Raw genomic sequence first — 19,017 nt, 5'->3', positions numbered from 1 at the left:
TATTGCTATATTCTAGATTTTTTTAAATCTTTCGCGCCTTACCACTTATGTTGAGATTTTTACAGGATCTGTTTCTTTCCTGAATACTTTTGAACTCTTTCCCAGCACTGATTTATCTGTCATCTTCCACTGCTGTTCTCATCTTCCTTCCTTTCTCACCTGTCCATTGCTTGAAGCAGTGCTGAATGGATTACCCAGGGCAATGGCAAAATCTCTGGACAATGTAGATTTCAAGGAGCACAGTACAGGGTCAGCTTGGGCCCCACTGGATTTTGATTTCTTTTGGCAGCTCTCAGATCAGACCAAGGCTAGCTCCCGTAGAGGACCATCCTGAGGCGTGCTCTGGTTTCTAGGGATCGATATTAGGTCCAGCAGTGTAACATCAAAGCGGCAGCCTGGTTCTGGTGCTGTATGCAGACTTACGTCTAGCATCTTAGAATCATAAAATCATAGACCAGCCCAGGTTGGAAGCTACTTCTGAAGATCTGTAGTCCAACCCTATGCTTGGAGCAGGGTCAGCTGGAGCAAGTTGCTCAGGACTTCATCCAGCTGGGTTTTGAATAACTCCAAGGACAGACTCTGCAGTCACTCCGGGCAGCCTGTTCCAGTGTTTGACCATCCCCACAGTTAAAAAAAAAAAAAAAAAAAGTACCAGGTCTTTTTTTGTACTTGCCCTGAAGTGCTGTATGGGCTCGGACAGCTCTCTGGGAGTCTGCTGGAATTTAGCTGAGCTTATTAGTGCTGACTAACTGTGAGCCAGACCTTTGCTGCTTTACCCAGGATGTTGGGACAGGTTATGGCTGTGGCTCTGTCCTGTCAGTTGTGCCCAGCATGGACCAAATGCAACCAGCACAGCCCAAGGTAATTCAGTGTAGAGCCCCTGGTTTTCAGGAAGCACGTTGCAGAAACACATCAGCCAACTCTCTTTCTCAGGAAGGCAAACTTTCTCACTTGTTCCTTAATTTTCTGTTTCCCCATTTTGTGATCCCAAATCTCTCTATATGCTGACGTTAATGTTTTCCAGTGTTCCTTCTTCATACTTACTGTCCCTTCTGCCCCATGTGTTCAGCTCTTTCTCAGGGGCTCTGCTGTTCTCCTATAACTCTGTTATTTTCTGTGAAGTATCAAAACTTGCACTGTCTAATCTTGTGTAGAATTTCCATTATCTTAATCCTAATTATCTTTGTTGCTTTTTCTCCTTCCCTTTCCCCCTTATCTAAAGCTTACAGAGAGAACTTGTCAAGTATATAAATGAGGTGTACCTCTAATTAAAACTAAAGCAATTAGTACTGCATAAATGCATTAGATTCACCACTTGCTGAGGATTTGCCTTCTTACATCTCTTTGAAAGTTTGAAGCTGACTTCTATTTCTCTCTGGCACCCTGTGTTTTATGTGGCTTCTGGAAACTTCAATTTCCTGCTGCTCTGCTTCTGTCCCTGGCAAAAGGGGTCAAGGGGTCGGAGGTAGGGAGAGCAGGGATGCTAGAAGTGAGTGTCTGTTCAGTTTTCATCAAATATTTCCATTAATATTCTTTGTAACTAATTAAAATACTTGTAAATAAAAAATGTTATTACATGCTGATATAAGTTTTTTTCTGTTTTATTTTTTTAGAGCATGGTAGAATCAATAAAACACTGCATTGTGTTGCTACAGATAGCTAAAGTAAGTATGCTTTAAACTAGTTTAAATTTTTATCATATGGCATTAATCTGTGTGAGAACTTTTTTTCCCCTCTGACATCTGAAATCTGAGTTCACTCTCTGTGATCCAGGGTGTATGTCCAAAAAATGGTATACGTTGATTTCTGCTACTGCTGTAATGAAGTTTCCAAAAGACTGAGTTCCACAGAAGACGGTTGTGTCAGTGTTCCTATTGACAGTTGTGTTGATGACAAAGCTTTTTTTTTTTTTTTTTTTTTCATTAGAGAGAAACTTTCTTTTGCAGAGTTTCCAGACTAAGTCAGAACTTCAACAAATGTAAGGTTAGCAGAATATAAACTTAATGGAACTAACTATTTTTTCTGTTTCATTTAAGGATGTGACTAGCATAAATAGGAATAGGGAAAATGGTGATGTTATTAATCTAAACTGGTCTGTCAAGTGTTTTAATAGGACTGAAGTTCTTCACCATGTTGGAACTTCTTGCAATAAGCTGTATTTTTTGAGAATGCAATATGGGTAATGTACTTAGGCTTTTCACTGTAATATTTTGTTAACTTTTGTAAAACTAGTGAGATTTGTATTCCTTTTTGTTTTTCTTTGGTCAAGTTTTGCTCATACAGGGCTTTATGTACAGTATTTAGGATATGTTAAGTAAATGATGCTAATTTATATGTCAGGAGTGAAGGAAGGCAGTGTTTTGCAAAACTTTATGCTTTTTGAGAATTTAAGACTATTAGAACACATTCTGATTTCTTCAGGAATAGGTATAGGCTCTTTTTTTTGCATTCTAGATTGATCTTTTTATAGCTTTCAAATACAATGCTGTTGTTTATCATAATTCTAGACACCAGATATATTTTGCAAAATTCTGAGGCTAGTGAAAACGGAAGGATTTGGAATCAGGTTCTTTTGGAGGTAGAAGTCATTATGTATTGATGCATGTTTTTGTAGAATTCAGATTTCAAATCAGTAGCTTAAAAAGGTGGTTAAGTTTTGAAGGGAAAGTACATTAGTAAGTTTATACAAAGCCAAAAATATCTTTACAAGTAGTAAGGTACACAGAAATAGTGCCACATCACTCTAGAGCTGTAACAGTCTGAGGGTAAGGTATGGTGATGCCATCTGAATCTTTAACAGTAGTAACAGCAAGGGGAGCCTTGACAGCACCTAATAGCTTGCTGTTACTTAGTATTGAGTATATTTAGAAGTGTTTTAGCATAATGAAACTGGTAGATGACGCGTCATTCTTTGGGGATTTGGAGGACTCAGTTAGAGATGGACTGCATGGTAGTATGCTGGTTTTCTTACATGGATATATGGGGCTTGCAGTATTAAGGTAGCTGTTGGACAAACCGTGCGCAAACAATTATTTGCTTATTTTTTTCCTACTTCTACATAAATGCATTTGATAGTTGTTATTTCCAGAAAGATTTAATTTCTGTGAAATACTGCACTTTTTTTTAAAGCTCTGCTGTGCAATTAGTAGCAGAACTGAAAGAGCGAAGCTACAATCTCCATTTCAGATTCTTGATCAAAGCTGGTAATAGTGGCTGAGTTAGCTTTTTTTTTTTTCCCATTGCATGTCAAGTCCCACTTCTGCTATGTGTTATCGGTAAGTTTAGTGGGTTAAGAACCAATATGCTTGCTTTTCTTGTAATGATGCTAAACATATGATTTTGAAGTTGGTTAGGTGGTTTGCTGAGAATGGACAAAATTGGACTTGTGGCAATTGTAGTCATTTGTGATCAGGTTCAGTGCTTTGCTGTTCTAGCTGCCATAAACATAGGTGGAACCTGGGTCTCAGGAAAATGCCAGAACTCTCAATTTCTGTAACATTGAATCAGACTTTGAAGTTCTTCCTTCGGTACTAGTAATTTAATATTACCAGTGTAAATGGACAGGTTTGTAAATTTTGATTTTTTTTTGCTAAGGAATAATCATATCTAAAGATCTTGAGGAGCTAGTGAAGATACGGTGCTTTAAATGAGTGGTTTATGCAAAGCTAATTGGAAAAATTGATTCACATATAGTGAAAAACTACCCTCTATGAATCTTCCCACTATTTCAGTAACCTCTTCTGCTTCATCTCTTCATCTTCTTCCTGTCTCTCTCTTAGGCAAATGTACTTGTTGACTACCTGGCATTTCTGTCCCATCCCTTTCCCCCTCCCCTACCTGTGTTGGTACCTGATTTCGTACTGCTGTAGGTAATTAAATATACATTGCTTTTTTTTTCCTTCCCTCCTTCCCTTCTTTCTACAATTCTATTAGTTGCATGTCTATGAAGTTTTATATATGTAAAAAAGTATTGTGCCTCACTGATAGCTTTCTGTTCTCCAGTATCTAACCTTCTAAGATTCTGGAAGTCTTTTTTTCCCCAAATCTGTTAGGCAAGTATTGTTGTTGACTTACACTACTGAAATTAAATCATAATATTAACACATGCACACATGCCCCTGCCTTTTTACTTCTACAGTGCATTTCTCATCAGGAGACAGACTTCGTAATTACCTTTTTTTTTTTTTTTTTTTAAATGCTCTTGTATTGAGTATTCTTTAGAGATGCTCAAAACCTGCCTGGCTGTCATCCTGTGCAACATGCGCTGGGGGACCCTGCTAGGCAAGGGTTTTGGACCAGAAGGTCTCCAGAGGTCCCTTCCAACCTCAACCATGATATATTATTTGGATTATTTTGGTATAGAATATACTATTTTGGTGTGCTGAGGGAGGCAAACAGGTTTTCTTATTGTGTGTTGCTGAGCTGTTTCACAGAAGAAAACGGTCTGTGTTAGGTTTTGGGCACTTAAGTCTTCCTTAAACTCTCTGGTGAATGTAGGGTGTAATCGTGCCACTTGTGTTTGAGGTGACCCAAGGCATTTTGAAAATAACGAAGCAGATACCACACGTGCATGTATTACAACATTCTCACGTCCCAAAAAGCAACCCAGCCACACGGAGCAGGAGGGGTGGGCTCAGTGGTTGGCGTGTGTGAGCCCCGTGTGTGGCGTGTGACAGCTCCAGGTGCCCGGCGCGCTGCTACCCGCCTGTACGTGTACGTCCTGGTCTCTCAGCGACTTGGCACGCTGCAGTCTTACAACAGGAGGAAGGATTACATGTTTTACAAAGCAGCTCTTACAGCTGAGATATTTAGCTTTACGTCTTTGCCTTCCCTTGTTTACTCTGGTCTCTTTTACCTGCCTGCCTCTGGCGTTCCTCCCCTCAGCACCTCATCCACATGCCACGTCGAGCAGCGGTGCGAATGAGGCTGCTCTGTCGTGGTTTCTCAGGTCTTAGAGGTGATAGCATAATGTGGAAACTTGGTGTGTTGGGGAGGGGGGAAAAGTCAATATATTTGGACTATGCTGGTGGTTTTCCTTCTTTATTTGTAAGCTGACAGCCCGATGGAACTCACTGCCCTTAGCGTATTGTTTTTTTTTTTTTTAATCATGTCAGCCTTGCATAAGAAATGCCAACTAGCAGACATGAAATTTAAGCAGCCTTTTTGCCAAGTGCATAAGCTTAAGGGTGTATAAAGTGTTGAAGCATAATTATGTGCTAACTTTGTTAATACTACCTACAGCTTTTAAAAAAAATAATAAAAAATTGTTGATCCTCTTCATAATGTTAACAACTGGAAGCCTGGGGAAATAAGGTTTACAGAAAAGAAAATTATGAACTGATAATACAGGCTAATATGAACTTAACAGTGGAAGTGAAGAGATTTGGCCTGGTGTTTAGTAAATTTAAAATGTAACACTTGCTGGTATAATGTTAAACCTGTGCTAACTCTAGTTTGGTATTACTTTTGCCTGTTGCTAGTGTGATTTCCCTGATGACAGTTTACTCCATGTGTTGCCTGCTCTTTTGCATATGCTTCTAGGCAGAAGCAAACAAACAAAAACACATGCTAAACTGTAGATAATTAAAAAAAAAGGCTTAAAAATCTAATAGGTGTGAGAGCAGAAGTTCAACACATTTTATTTATAAAGGCATTTTTGCCTTTTGAAAGCAAAAAGTGGTTCTGAAAACTTGTTCTGTATGCTAATCGTTGTTCTTCAGAAACCAAGACCATCGTGTCTTTCAGTTTTTGGGGACTCTTAGCTGTTTGGGAATGACCTGCATTGTAAAATGTGACTCTATTAAGCAGTGTAGAAGGAATATTTTAGAAATTATTTGAGCTTGGTTGAAGATCCTGAGAAAACACTAATCTGCAGAGGTACAGTGATAATGTATAGAGCTATTTCTTCTAAATTGAGTTACTCTATCACCTGATGAGGAACACTAACATTTAATGGCTGAAAATGTAAATGTTCCTGAGAGAAGCTTGCTGTTAGAGCTGTCACGTAACACAGAACTGATAAGTCGTACAAGATTGATATGTTGATATTCTTAACATTTTTTCCTTAAGGACCAAAATAATGAGGAGAAGCACGCAGATGGACTTATAGTAAGTTTAAATCTAATCTTTATCTCCCTTTATTTCTGCAGAACATGTGAACAGAGACCTGAATTTCCACTCATTTTACAACATACTTCTTCCTTTCTCTAATACACTGCTTCAAGTGTCTCATTAAAATTACTGTTGAGTCATTAGCTGCTGAGGTTGCCTAACACCCTTGCCATTAGAAAATATAATGACCAGTTTTATGCCGAGTGTCTTAAATGGCAGTGTTATGACTGAACACCTAGATAAAAATCTGCCATATAAACAGAGGAAAGGGAAATTACTGGGATATAAATAGTCCAGTGTTCCATCGGAATATCTGTGTATGAAATAGATGAGCTATCTGTGTGCTTCAAGTAGTTTGTCTTCTCTGCAGTGCTGCTGCTCGTTTGGCCCAGCTGTATTCTGTCTGTTAAAGCCATGGCTTTTCTTTAATCCAACTTCTGCATTCTCAGTGTAACTTCTGTTCTCTTCGGTTTCAGTCACATGTGACTTCTTTTTCTTTGTTCTCTATTTGTCACTTGAGTACATTTCAGATGCTTTTAATAGGAGATCGGTTCTGTAAAACAACAGAAAATTATGGCTTGTTTTCATTACAGCTGACAGTAATTCCCAAGCTTTATTTGTCTTTTGATTATATACAGCTTTACTGGTATGGTGTTCTGATGTGAACTTTGGAGTAAAGATGCAGATAAGATGCTTGTTGTAAAATACACAGCTACCCTGTGTCACATAATTTAGGTCTTTGTGTAACAGGGCAGGTTCTGTTGCATGCCCCGGAGAAGAGAGGTCACGCAGGTCTGGCTACAGCAGTTTCCTGCGGTAGGAATGATGTGGGCAGAAGATCTGCAACTTGGAAATTTCATACAGTTACTACAACTCAACGTAGTCTGAATTTGATTAGCCCCCATTCTAATTGTCAGTGGGCTGGCTTATGCTGAAAAAATACATGGACTAATGTAGCAGGGGTTGTGAAGGCTGAAATTTTGATGCTATTGAGATCAACGTCAGCTTGAGTGTAAAGGTCAGGATTTCATTTTAAACTGAGGCAGGAATGTTTGATGCCATGGTGGAATTAGTCTTGTTCTCTTTGGGTGGCTGTTTTTAAATTGTCATTAAAATCAGAGAACAATACTTTAAGATCTGCCTTCATTTGTTTCTAAACTATGGAGGCATGCCCTAAAATACCTAAGGAGAAGCTCCAGTTCGTGTTGCGGAGTGGAGAATTATTTAAGAATAAGGTTACAATCCTACATACAAAGTCAAAGATGAGGTTACTTCAATTTTATTTTATTTTTTTATCACACCAGTGTCCAGTATCATCTATGTTATTAGTTTCCCTGACAACTGGGGGAGATGGAGATAGCAGTAGTGTCCTGTGTATCGTAGGGCTATCTCAGTTCTTAAGTCTCTTAGCTCTGAAAATGGGATCATAATTTTGAACTGCGAAGTTTGTGGGACAGGAACCTGCCTGTGTTGCATGCGTAATTGCACAACCAGTTGGAGTAATGGCTGAGGGAGGTTGGCTTTATGTTGGGATGCCATGGAGTAACAGTAAATGCACTGGGTTATTTATTTGCATACCAATAAGTGACACCAACAAAAACTTGGAAAGCAATTTTTATGCCTCTTTTTCTAACTGGAGATTTTTTAAGATAACCAGGGAACAATAATTTTTTTTTTTCAAATGAGAGAAATTCTGTGCTATTAAAAAAAAATAAATTGTCACGGCTTCACTGGTTTTTAACATGGGACAAAGTTCCAAATAGTGGTTATCCAGGAGAAGAGGCAAGAATACAGTCTGCCTGTTGTAGGAAGAGGTTAAAAGGACTCCATTTCCCTCAGTCTGCGTGCACGTGAAAACTCACAGTATGAAAGGAGGGAAGAGCAGTTGGAAGCTTCTAAGTGCTTTAATAACCTAAGAGGATAGAAGTAAGCATACAGATTAAATTTAAAGGCAAAGCTCATCTAACTTTTTTTTTTAGCCAGTTTTTGGGGGTTTAATATCTGGGCTTGAAATCTTTAAATGGAAGCCTGGTAGCAAGATCTAACAAGCAGGCAAAGATCTTCACAGTTCTGACGTAGATCAATGTTTTTTAATTGCAAAATACATGGAAAAGGGTTTTACATGCCTCTTATCCAAGAACAATACCCAAATTCTGGTTGTTGCAAGTAAGCCTACTTGGAACAGAAAGAAATAATGCTTAGATGATTAAAAGTCAGTGAAGCAAGGCAAAATCTTGCCAGTTTGGATTAAAAGGCGTTGCAGTTGAGATTTCTGAGAGGTCTTTGCTGTATAAAAGCCAAGCACTCATCCTGAAGTCAGTGAATAATGAGTCGAGTTGGTGCTTTGCTTTCAAAGTGCCTGTGTTCACGAGTACATCGAAATGTCCATTACTGGAGATGCTCTGAAAACTGTCAGCTTGCATTCAGCTGGATTTTGGCAACAAAGTGGTGCTTCCTGGCTGTAAATGTGCTGATGATTCCTGATTTAATTCATGGGTTGATTTATTATGGTCTGGACAAATTAATTTCTGAACAAAATGTTTTCAAACTACTGATTACCTATCCTAATTTTTGCCAGATGATTTGTGTCTTACCTTTCTGCTCTTTGCATGCAGTATTTATTAATGGACATTAAAAGGAATACCAGAACCTAGAACTTGAAATAAGAATTCTTCATAGACTAGTAAAATTTGTAGCAAATTCAGTTCAGTATTTAAAAATTTGTGCAAAGAATCAAACTACTACTATTTTAAACGTATTTCTCATGTCCTCAGCTGTCGATTTGTGTTTCGCTTTCTCTCTCAGGAATTTGCTGTCTTGCATTTGAGCATTTCTTGTGCTCACAGTGTTCTCATTATCTATGCTTGTTTTTTTTTTTTTAATTGAGGAAAAAAATGTGCTTTTGTTTTTTTTCATCTCAGAGCACTATAAACCCTGTTGACGCAGTCTATCAGCCCAGTCCTTTGGAGCAGCCGGTGATCAGCGCAATGCCTTCCCAGACTGTTATACCTCCAGGTATGCTCTGCAGAGACAAGCTCAGTAGAAACGTAGAAAAACAAGCAGGATGCAACTGTGCTCTAGCTGGAGGGGCTACATAAAGGTGGAGAGCTTCTGTGTCAGACATGCTGTGTAGAGGTGCCCACTGCACGTGGTGGTGGATGCTCACCACAGTGGTGCAAAGGAAGGGAAGGGAGTTAGTGCCACTAGTTCTGCGGATAAGCTGATCTGTTTTACTTGTTCTTAGTTACCTTCCTACACTTATACTATACTTTCTTAGAAGAAATTAAACTACAGTTTTGTGAAAATAGAAGTGCATTCTAGATAACTAATGTCAATTTTTAAAACGTCATCTTTGCTTCACAAAGAAAAAAAAAGCGCTAGCTGACAACAATGGAAGCATGCTTTTTCTGAGTGGCTTTTGTAGGCAAGCATTTATTTTTTGAAGGCCAGTTGAAATAATGCGGAATCTCTTTCCCAACAAAAGTATAATTCTCGTATTTCAATGTGACTTTTGGGTTTAACGTATCAAACTGTGCCCTAGAACCCGCTCAGTTATGCAAGTCAGAGCAGCGACCCTCGTCTTTGCCAGTGGGACCTGTAGTAGCATCTCTTGGAAATCAGACTCCAACACCAAATAGTACAGGTACAGTGCTGTCTGAATGTCTGGTGTTCAAGAAACTGAAACTGAATATATGCTTTCTGTATATGCTTTTCCATCCTTGACTTTGACAGTTTTTGTTTGTTGGTTTAATTAAACCCACAACGTTTAATACTCCACAGGAAGTGGGCAATCAGCACCGAGCAGCAGCCTCACTTCTCCAAGCCATGTCAATCTTTCTCCGAACACAGTTCCGGATTTTTCTTACTCAAGCAGTGAGGATGAATTCTATGATGCTGATGAATTCTACCAGAGCAGTTCTTCCCCAAAGAGATGTATAGAGTAAGTAGCTGAAAGAACACAGTATATGCTGAATAGGTTTTTTGTTTGGTTGGTTATTTTTTTGTGTGTTTGGTGGTGGTGGTTGGTTGGTTGATTTTTTAAAATCTCCAAGTACATGGCTTGTCTACTTGTAGTCATTACTTAAGCTAAATAAGCAAAGAAGACAGATTGGCTTAAAAAAGCCAATCCACTCTTTATGCAACAGAATAAAAATACCTCATCCCCAAGCATAGCTGTCTGTCAGGGATGCAGTTTCCTCCCCTGTTCCTTCCCATTCCATCAGACATGTATGTTGACAAAGCTTTTAACACACATTGAACTAGGGGAGCCACCAGCTCAGAGAATTAGTCTGAGACTACAGAGTATTTCATAGCTATTTGTTTCATAAATAGCTAATTACTTGTCACATTAATTAGAAAAACAAGACAAACAAAACCTTTAAGTTGCTGCCTTCCCCCAAAGTCTCTATTTCTTCTTCTTTTTTTATTGATCAGAAAAATAATTTTAAGAGATGCTAGAGTTTTCTTAAATTAGCCTGCAGCACATATACTAAGCTCTGTCAGTAAACTCCTTAGGAAATTGAAGCCTGTGTGTATCAATATCTGATAATTTGGTTTGAATTTGTTCATTGTGAATCTTGAGTCCTTATTACTCTTCTTCAGTTCTTCAGGTTCTGCTGCAGTCCTGACTCGCAGCAGCACAGGAAGTAGTTTGAAACGTCCAGATACCACAGAGTCCCTCAATTCTTCCATGTCGAATGGGACAAATGACGCTGGTGAGTAGATTGCACGAACGTTTAGTAAGGAGCTCTTGATTGTTCTTCTATTTGTAAACTGTGTTGTTACGTGTATGATCGTAAGTATGTGGCGAGATACTTGTGGAAAATGGTTTATCTACTGATTGTAGATAAACCTTTACTGTAGATAAACCTACTTAGTTGTTTTAACTAAGGAAAGATTGTTGAATGGTGAAATTTAAAAATCGTAGTTTTATGAGTAAGGCCTTTCTGACAGCTGAAATATGTATGTGCTAGTTAAATGTAGACAGTCTTTGAAGGTTTAGAGAAAAAAACATTTTTGTCTTTTTAGATCTATTTGATCCTCCTGATGATAGAGATGATGATGGGGAAGGAGAATCAGTGGAAGAACATAAGAGTGTTATCATGCATCTCTTGTCACAAGTTAGATTAGGAATGGACCTAACAAAGGTAAGCTTGCCGACTGTTCATGGGGAGGGAGGCAGTAAACTGAGTTCTGTATGAATTAGTTTAATACTAAAGTGATAACCTAACTTTACAGTGGTTCTTACAGCTAGTTAAGCTTTAATCTCTCTAGCATGGTGATTGCTTTTTAATTGGAATTCTTACTAGGAGAGGAAATAAGTGCTGAATAAATACATCCAACTGCTAAAATCTGATCAGGAAGGGAGTTTGCTATGGAAAGCAGATGTTTGTTTTAGGAAGCTGAAGGACACGTAAAACTTTACTACTGGATACAGCATCCCTCTTACCCCAAATTTACAGGCACTCTAAAGATCAGGTTCAAAAAAAATGAAGATCTTCAATATCTCACTGTAAATATATATATATATATACACACATACATGTGCACACACATATTTGTATATTTTTAAAAATTATATATATGTAATTATATATATAAATATATATTATATATATTTACATTATATATATAATGTAAATTATATAATGTAATATATATACATATATACATAATAAACCACTGTACCATAGGACTGGCAAATAAAGAGCTGGATTTCCTGAATATGATTCATGTTGGCATCTGTCTTAACACTGCATGAACACCATTCAAAGTGTTGATCTTTCTCGTCAGCTTGGTTAAATTTAAACAACTGATTCCAAATAGAAAAATAACAGAGGTAATAAATCCTACCATCGTTTTCCTTAAGTAGATGACTTTAACTGTCCAGTCTGGAACTTACAATAGACAATAAGATCTGTATTTCTGGGGAAATAGCCAGCAGCTCACAGATAAGCTACCAAAGGCTTCTGAACTTCAGGTAGTTCTGAATAAGAATTGCTACAAAATATATCTGTTTTGGGAACTCCTGGAGTAGTTGAAAAGATACTCGAACTGCCAAGAAGCATCATGAGCGTGCTTCTTGTCCGCATCACTTTGAAATCAAGAATAGCAATCCATGCTGCTTTCCATGGTGGTTTATACCACACTGAAGCAGATGAGGGTGATCCGCAAGAATGGATCCTACAGATGCTGTTGTGGAAGAAAAGTAAAGTGGTGGGGGACAGATTAACCTTCATCTTGATAGAAGCACTTAAGATAATATGACTACATGGAATGAGATTTTGACTATTAACTGCAAATTAAGTGTTCATATAGATGAAATTGAATGATCAGTGTTACTGTAATTAAGATCAGCTTTTGATAAGCTCAGCCATGTGGTTGGATATGCCCTGAGTAGGACTAGAACATCTGCAAGACAAAGGCAGCTCAGCTTAAATCTTTGGTTTTATGGCAGATCCAACTGACCTGCTTTATGTGAGAACTCATCAGTAGGTTTGAGAACACAATTACCTTACGGGTACAGGGTGCCTTGGGTGGTTTGTAAGTCCAGTTACAATTAGGATGTAGAATGCTTTTGTGCAGGATGTTGAAATACCATGATCTGTAAGAGCCCTTTTTCTTTACGCAGGTGGTTCTTCCAACATTTATCCTGGAAAGAAGATCACTGTTGGAAATGTATGCTGACTTCTTTGCACATCCGGACTTATTTGTCAGGTATTCTATGTTTAAAATAGAGCATTAACTGGTTCTTTTATTGTTAATGGCCCTCATGGGCTGTCGAAAACAAGTTAGTAGTTTTGAAGAATAATGCTCAAGTTTTGATCTAAACTTGGAAAATGTTCCAAGTAGTCTACTCAAACCTTTAGCTGTGATTCTGTGATCCAGAAAGCTTCCCGCGTTTAGGGTATCCACTTGTATTACATGTTGCCTGTTCTTTTCTGTCTTGTCTCGTGTAGCATTAGTGACCAGAAGGATCCAAAGGAGCGAATGGTTCAAGTGGTGAAATGGTACCTCTCAGCTTTTCATGCGGGAAGAAAAGGGTCGGTTGCTAAAAAGCCTTACAACCCCATTTTGGGCGAGATCTTCCGATGTCATTGGGTATTACCAGGCACTGAAGGTGAAGATGATATGGTTAGTTTTCTAGTGGTATGTTTTTTGGTGTTTAGAACACATGAGAAAGATTCCTAAAGCTTTATTGTTTACTGACTGCAATGGCATATGCTGTGTTTCAGTAGCAAAATCTAGAACCTGTGGCAATTTCTTAAATGATAGTTCCATCCCTCCTTTCCCCCCTTTTTCTATGGACAGAGGTTTAAAATACCATGCATAACAAAAATTTGAGCCATTAGGGTTTTTTTTAAGAATGATTTGACTCGTTGAAAACATTCTCTTTTTGTTTTCCTGAACCATTTCATAGCACTGAATATTAATTCTCTTCTTTCCAAAGTTCTGATTTGTATCAGTTCCCTAATCCCATTTATTTTTAACAGTGAGGCTTCTTTCCGTCATGTAAAACCTGGAGAGCAACACATTTTTTCATATATATTTTATATATATGAAAATATAAATATTTTTTACATATATTTAATTATTGTCTTAAAATCGTTTTGTAGACTTTGAAGGGTATGAAGTCTTATCAGATTTGGATTCTGAGCTTGGATAATACTTCAGTTGTACATCTGTCTGCCCATTTCTCCTCCTTTTGTATTTTACTTCATATTTACTTCGTATGTCTGGTTCAGTGAAGGACAAGTAGCAGTGCCTCCCTTGTAATCAGAGACCGGTGCACAAGCTATGGTCAACACAGTGCCCCAGTGATTTTAGAAAGAAGTTGTAGCACTAAATATATACAAAGTGCAGTCTTCTTTATATTTTACTTTTATTATTATTTTTTAAAACATTTCATTTAGTCTTCTAAATCTGGAAAATTGCAAATGAAGATGTGGGAAGTGCTGTTCTGGAATACTTCCCGTACCCCATGTGTAGTAGGTTTAAACATGATTGAGGCATAATATTTCATGTACTTAGTCTCTCTCCCTTTTTCCCCACCTCTCCCCAGTTTGCCCAAATATTTATTGTTTCTAAGGTGAATGTTTGAACTCTTCTTTGTTTGCATAAAGACAGTGTTGTATTTGTCCTTCCACTCCTAACAATGAATTACACTTTTTATGATTTGCCACAGGAAATGAATTGTTGTATGTGATGTACGATCTTACTGTTACTAATATGCACATCAGACTTTCTCAGAAGTAGAAATGAAAACTATTTCTGTCACCTATTTGTTATCACTTCTGAAGAAATTGAATAAGTAAATATAAATATTACTTTGTAACTGGGCTTATGCATAGCTCTTTGGGTTTAACTGTTGTTTCAGGATCATAGACATCTCCCCAAATACATTTATAGTTAACAAGAATAGAAACTGTATGTTGTATGTCATAGTTTCAGGAAGGAGTTATTCCACATTAAATTAGCAAATCAACAAATACACAAAGAACAGTTGGTGTATGTTTACTTTAAACTTCAAGCATCCAGTTACTTTCTAGTAACACTTTCAATGATGAAAATCCTCTCTATCATCACACAGGAGCAAGTTTCAGAAGGACCAGTTCCTTGGGTCAGTAAAAGCAGTGTAACATTTGTGGCAGAGCAGGTCTCTCATCATCCTCCAAGTAAGTTGACAATAACTTGGTTAAAAGAGTTGGCATTGGGTAGGAGCAAAAGTAAAGTCGGCTTTTGGTTTAAATTTTGGATTTAAATTTTCTCTTTGAATTTAAAAGCTGAAAGTTTTCTCTATGAACTTTTGTCATAGAGAGAAACAAATTGAAAATTCTGTTGCCACATAAATATCAGAGATTTCCTGATACAGGAATTTGGAAACAACAGTATTGTTGTCTTGTGCTGCTGTTTTTAATATCTTTATCTTCAGTTTCAGCATTTTACGCAGAGTGTTATAACAAGAGGATACAATTCAATGCTCACATATGGACCAAGTCAAAATTCTTAGGAATGTCTATTGGAGTTCATAACATAGGGCAAGGTATGTGTGTGTGTAAAGTTAACAACAGAACAAAAATTTACGTTAGGCTACTAGAATTTTTATATAAATTATTTTAAGTCACACTATAAAACACAAATGTTTGAAATTATGAATTCAGGGTGCATGTATTTAGGAACTGGAGATTCCTTCTGCAGACTGTGTGTGCTGAAACCACTTAGGGCCCAGTTTTTCCTGTGAAGAGCACAATTCTCCCTGCCTTCTCTAGAGGCGAGGCATTCTCAGCCTCTGTGAGAAATAAAGCTCTTCACCTTTGTGAAAGCTTTTCATTATGAAAAGCTTCACAGAGATTTTGCTGGATGTCTTTTAAATCTATTTTTCTTTTTCTTTGATAGGATGTGTCACCTGCCTAGATTATGACGAACACTACATTTTGACCTTTCCTAATGGCTATGGAAGGCAAGTAAACTCCGGTATTTTCATTTTTAATGCCTTGTAACAGATGGTGTTTAATATTTACCTCTTAAAAGGCTATATATACATGTATACATATGTTTGTAATTACAGGTCTATTCTCACGGTGCCATGGATAGAACTTGGTGGAGAATGCAGTATTAGTTGCTCAAAGACAGGCTACAATGCTTCCATTGTCTTCCACACAAAACCATTTTATGGAGGAAAGAAGCACAGAATTACTGCTGAAATTTTGTAAGAGAGCAGGTTTCTTCAGTTAACCTGATTTTTCTCTACATAAATGCTGACAGTACTTTTAAAGTCAACAATGTGAAACAGCTGTCCTCATAATTAAGCTTATGATTGCTTGTCCTGGACTGCCATTTTACAGCCAGGACTTGTGAGAGGAAAGCTGCCTAAATCTGCATCCTGGCTTGCCAGGCTCTCAAACATTCTCAGCTGCTTACAAAAAAACTTTAAGTTTTCAGTCCTGAATTATCCAAAATGTATTAATAATTATGTCTCCTACTAAAATACTAAAGCAAGTCTTGTAATACTGCTTCATGACTGCATGTCATTAAAGTGCATGCTGCAGACTTTTATATATTGATTTATACTTGTGTTTTGGTGAATTTTCCTTAGACACTACACCTGTGACCAGAGCAGTGGAGAATCCCGTGTTACTTAAGAGATCTGCTGTAATGTCAGTAAGCAGCACTGACAGAAAGAGATTGAAATCTTGGTTTTAAATCATTTCTTGACACACCTCATTCTTGAACTACTGTGTGTGTTTCCCAGTAGTCTGGGGAAAAAATTTTGAGTTCTTGAAGTCTTTTAAAACTTAAATTTATCACTAAATCTGTTTTGAAAGCCTGTTACTCGTTTCCTGAACTCTGAATGCATATACAGCCCTAAGGCAAGACCTGGCTCATGCTGGAAGAGCACTTCCTTGTAAAGTTTATCTAGTTGAACTAATTTATGAAAAAAAACTCATTTGCAAAGCTTTCACATTTTCTGTATTGGCAGCTGACATTTTTAAGGCCTTTAGATCAGACTGTACAGCAACCAGGATAAAGTTTTGATCCTTTGGGGTCTCTCTGTTGCTGTAATACAACTGAGAAATGTCTGTGTGTTGTTTTTTTTTTAGTTCTCCTAATGACAAGAAACCCTTCTGCTCAGTTGAAGGAGAATGGAATGGTGTCATGTATGCAAAATATGCAACAGGGGTAAAGCAGCTTTTTTTTCCTTCATCAAAAGTGGAAGATTGTGCTTAAAAATAAAACAAAATAAACATTAGTAGTTGACAACTCCTGTGAAACTGCCCAAAAGATCACAGGAACACTGAATTCAAGATAAAAGTCCCAAATTTACTTTGTTATTTTTAAGATAACTAGACTCTGTTCTTGCTATAAAAAAATCAAGAGATTGTTTGGGATATGTTTTCTGACAACCACTGTATTAGAGTAAGAGGGTATGTAACTTGGTATATAACTTTTCAGTCTAGCTAAAGAACTGATTTTTTTTTTTCTTTTAACTCTCACTAGGAGAATGCTGTTTTTATAGATACCAAGAAAATGCCTACAATTAAGAAGAAGGTAAGGAAACTGGAGGACCAAGAGGACTTTGAGTCTCGCTGGTAAGAACTTCAATTAAACTGAGAATTAAGACCTTTTGGGTTTTTGTAGGCTAGCAGTACGCAGTCTGACTGACCTGTAGCTCTTGGTCACATCCTCACTGGGACCAAATTTACCTGGGGGGTCCAGAGAGTTTCACTACAGCCCTCCCATTTCTGGCACTATACAGTGCAGTTGTGGTTTAATATTTGTTGGTTTTACCTGTCCTTGGGATAGTTGAGGCCTACCCTAACTCAAATAAACAGTAACAACTAATAGCCAGTAGTCTGTCTTTACAACCTCGTAGCACTTCACATCTCTAAAGCATTCTTCTTTCCATTCCATTTAACTTTTTAAGCTTATGGAAAGACGTAACCTACAACTTGAAGATAAGAGACATTGATGCAGCGACAGCCGCAAAGCACGCACTTGAAGAAAGACAGAGAGCTGAAGCCAGAGCCAGGAAGGAGAATGAGACCTCGTGGGAAACACGGGTGAGCTTTATTCCAACAGTGTAAAAGTCTTTAAACCTGTAGCATTTTACTGTCCTTTCCACCTTAGGCATAAAAAGCTTACATTTAATTATTCCCTTTCCTCTAGTTATTCCATGAAGATGGAGAATGCTGGGTTTATGATGAGCCGCTATTGAAACGACTTGCTGCCAGTAAACATTAAGTGGGTTATAAAAACCGAACCTATTCAAGCCTTGGCTTAGCGAAGTTTACATCTGATACCAAGATAGTCATCCGTTGTCACGTACGTAACTCCTGGAGAACCTGTCCCCTCCCGTTGCAGTGGTTCCTATCTCAGGGATACCGGACTTACTGATGCAGATAAACAGTTACACAAAACAGGGAACGTCTTGGCTGTGCAGTAACTTACATGGGACTCTGCTAGACTGGTAGTAGTGTATTTGGGCCTCAAAGGCAGGCTCTTGGAGCCCTTTTACGAATGCTTCTGAAGCATGGAGAATCTGGGCTGTGAGCTATACACTTTGAATAACCACTGTGAAGGCCATGACATTTGGTATCAGTTGCATAATATTCCTGGGTCCTACATATTTAAAAAATATAAACAACACAGAAGAAAATGCAAGATGTCATTTAAAAAATCTAGGTAATGTTTGCAATGTGTAAATAGGAGGATTCCTTTGAGGGGAAAGTTTGTTAGAAAATGCTACATAAATGTTATCTTCCACCTGTATGATAATCAAATCTTTTGGCATTTCAGTGTCTTGCCCAAAATAACTTTGTTATTTTGAGATTAAAATGTAACCGTAGATAATTCTACTCAATGCATCTTAAAGCTTCATAAAATAGATTTTTCAAACTTCTCTTATGGACTTTTTATTTATTTCATAATAAACCTTTACAGCAAGACTGCAGCTGAGTGATGATCGTTTTATGTGAAAAGCATTAATATTAATTTTCCTCCAGAAGTTGCTAGAATTACTTCTTGAAGGAATTAACAAACTAGCAACAGGAGCAGAATTTGCAGCACCCACAGGAGTGTTTCTGGAAACTACACTGGCCTTGCATTGCTACTGCCTGGCACTTGGGGAATTTTTGCCTTTCTCTGATTTAGCTTGAAGTTATGTTTGAGTAAGTAACTATTTGTAGCAATCAAACTATTTTGCCTTACACAGTTAAATCTGGTTTTTATTTGATTTCATCTCAGTTTTGTTTATTCTGGACATACAGAAAAACTAAAAAAAAAAAAAGCAGCATGAAGTTAAAGCCTTGGGGTGCTCCCCTCCCCCCACTGTAATTCCTGCAGGAGAACTACAGCATTCTTCCTGGGAGAAGACGTACTTACTGCTCTTAACTGCTACAGCACTGG

General features: G+C 37.7%; 1 protein-coding gene across 4 annotated transcripts in view; it reads left to right on the top strand.

Annotated features, from left to right (window-relative positions):
* OSBPL9 (oxysterol binding protein like 9) overlaps window positions 1-18,562 on the top strand; it is a 60,645-nt gene extending 42,083 nt beyond the window's left edge. For 3 of the 4 annotated variants that reach the window (XM_032192521.1, XM_032192522.1, XM_032192524.1), the window contains 17 exons: window positions 1,614-1,664; window positions 6,070-6,108; window positions 9,033-9,126; window positions 9,653-9,754; window positions 9,892-10,051; window positions 10,714-10,826; window positions 11,140-11,258; window positions 12,743-12,828; window positions 13,071-13,245; window positions 14,702-14,786; window positions 15,044-15,154; window positions 15,508-15,571; window positions 15,680-15,820; window positions 16,713-16,791; window positions 17,110-17,201; window positions 17,537-17,672; window positions 17,779-18,562. In XM_032192521.1, the coding sequence (XP_032048412.1) occupies window positions 1,614-1,664; window positions 6,070-6,108; window positions 9,033-9,126; window positions 9,653-9,754; window positions 9,892-10,051; window positions 10,714-10,826; window positions 11,140-11,258; window positions 12,743-12,828; window positions 13,071-13,245; window positions 14,702-14,786; window positions 15,044-15,154; window positions 15,508-15,571; window positions 15,680-15,820; window positions 16,713-16,791; window positions 17,110-17,201; window positions 17,537-17,672; window positions 17,779-17,853 (1,722 nt within the window). In that variant the 3' untranslated portion in view covers window positions 17,854-18,562. The remainder of the gene's footprint in view (window positions 1-1,613; window positions 1,665-6,069; window positions 6,109-9,032; window positions 9,127-9,652; window positions 9,755-9,891; window positions 10,052-10,713; window positions 10,827-11,139; window positions 11,259-12,742; window positions 12,829-13,070; window positions 13,246-14,701; window positions 14,787-15,043; window positions 15,155-15,507; window positions 15,572-15,679; window positions 15,821-16,712; window positions 16,792-17,109; window positions 17,202-17,536; window positions 17,673-17,778) is intronic. The other variant, XM_032192523.1, reaches the window with a different exon arrangement.
* Window positions 18,563-19,017: the final 455 nt, after the last annotated feature.

Source organism: Aythya fuligula, chromosome 8, assembly GCF_009819795.1.
Source record: "Aythya fuligula isolate bAytFul2 chromosome 8, bAytFul2.pri, whole genome shotgun sequence".
Lineage (NCBI taxonomy): Eukaryota > Metazoa > Chordata > Aves > Anseriformes > Anatidae > Aythya > Aythya fuligula.
This window is presented reverse-complemented; position numbering and strand designations above follow the sequence as displayed.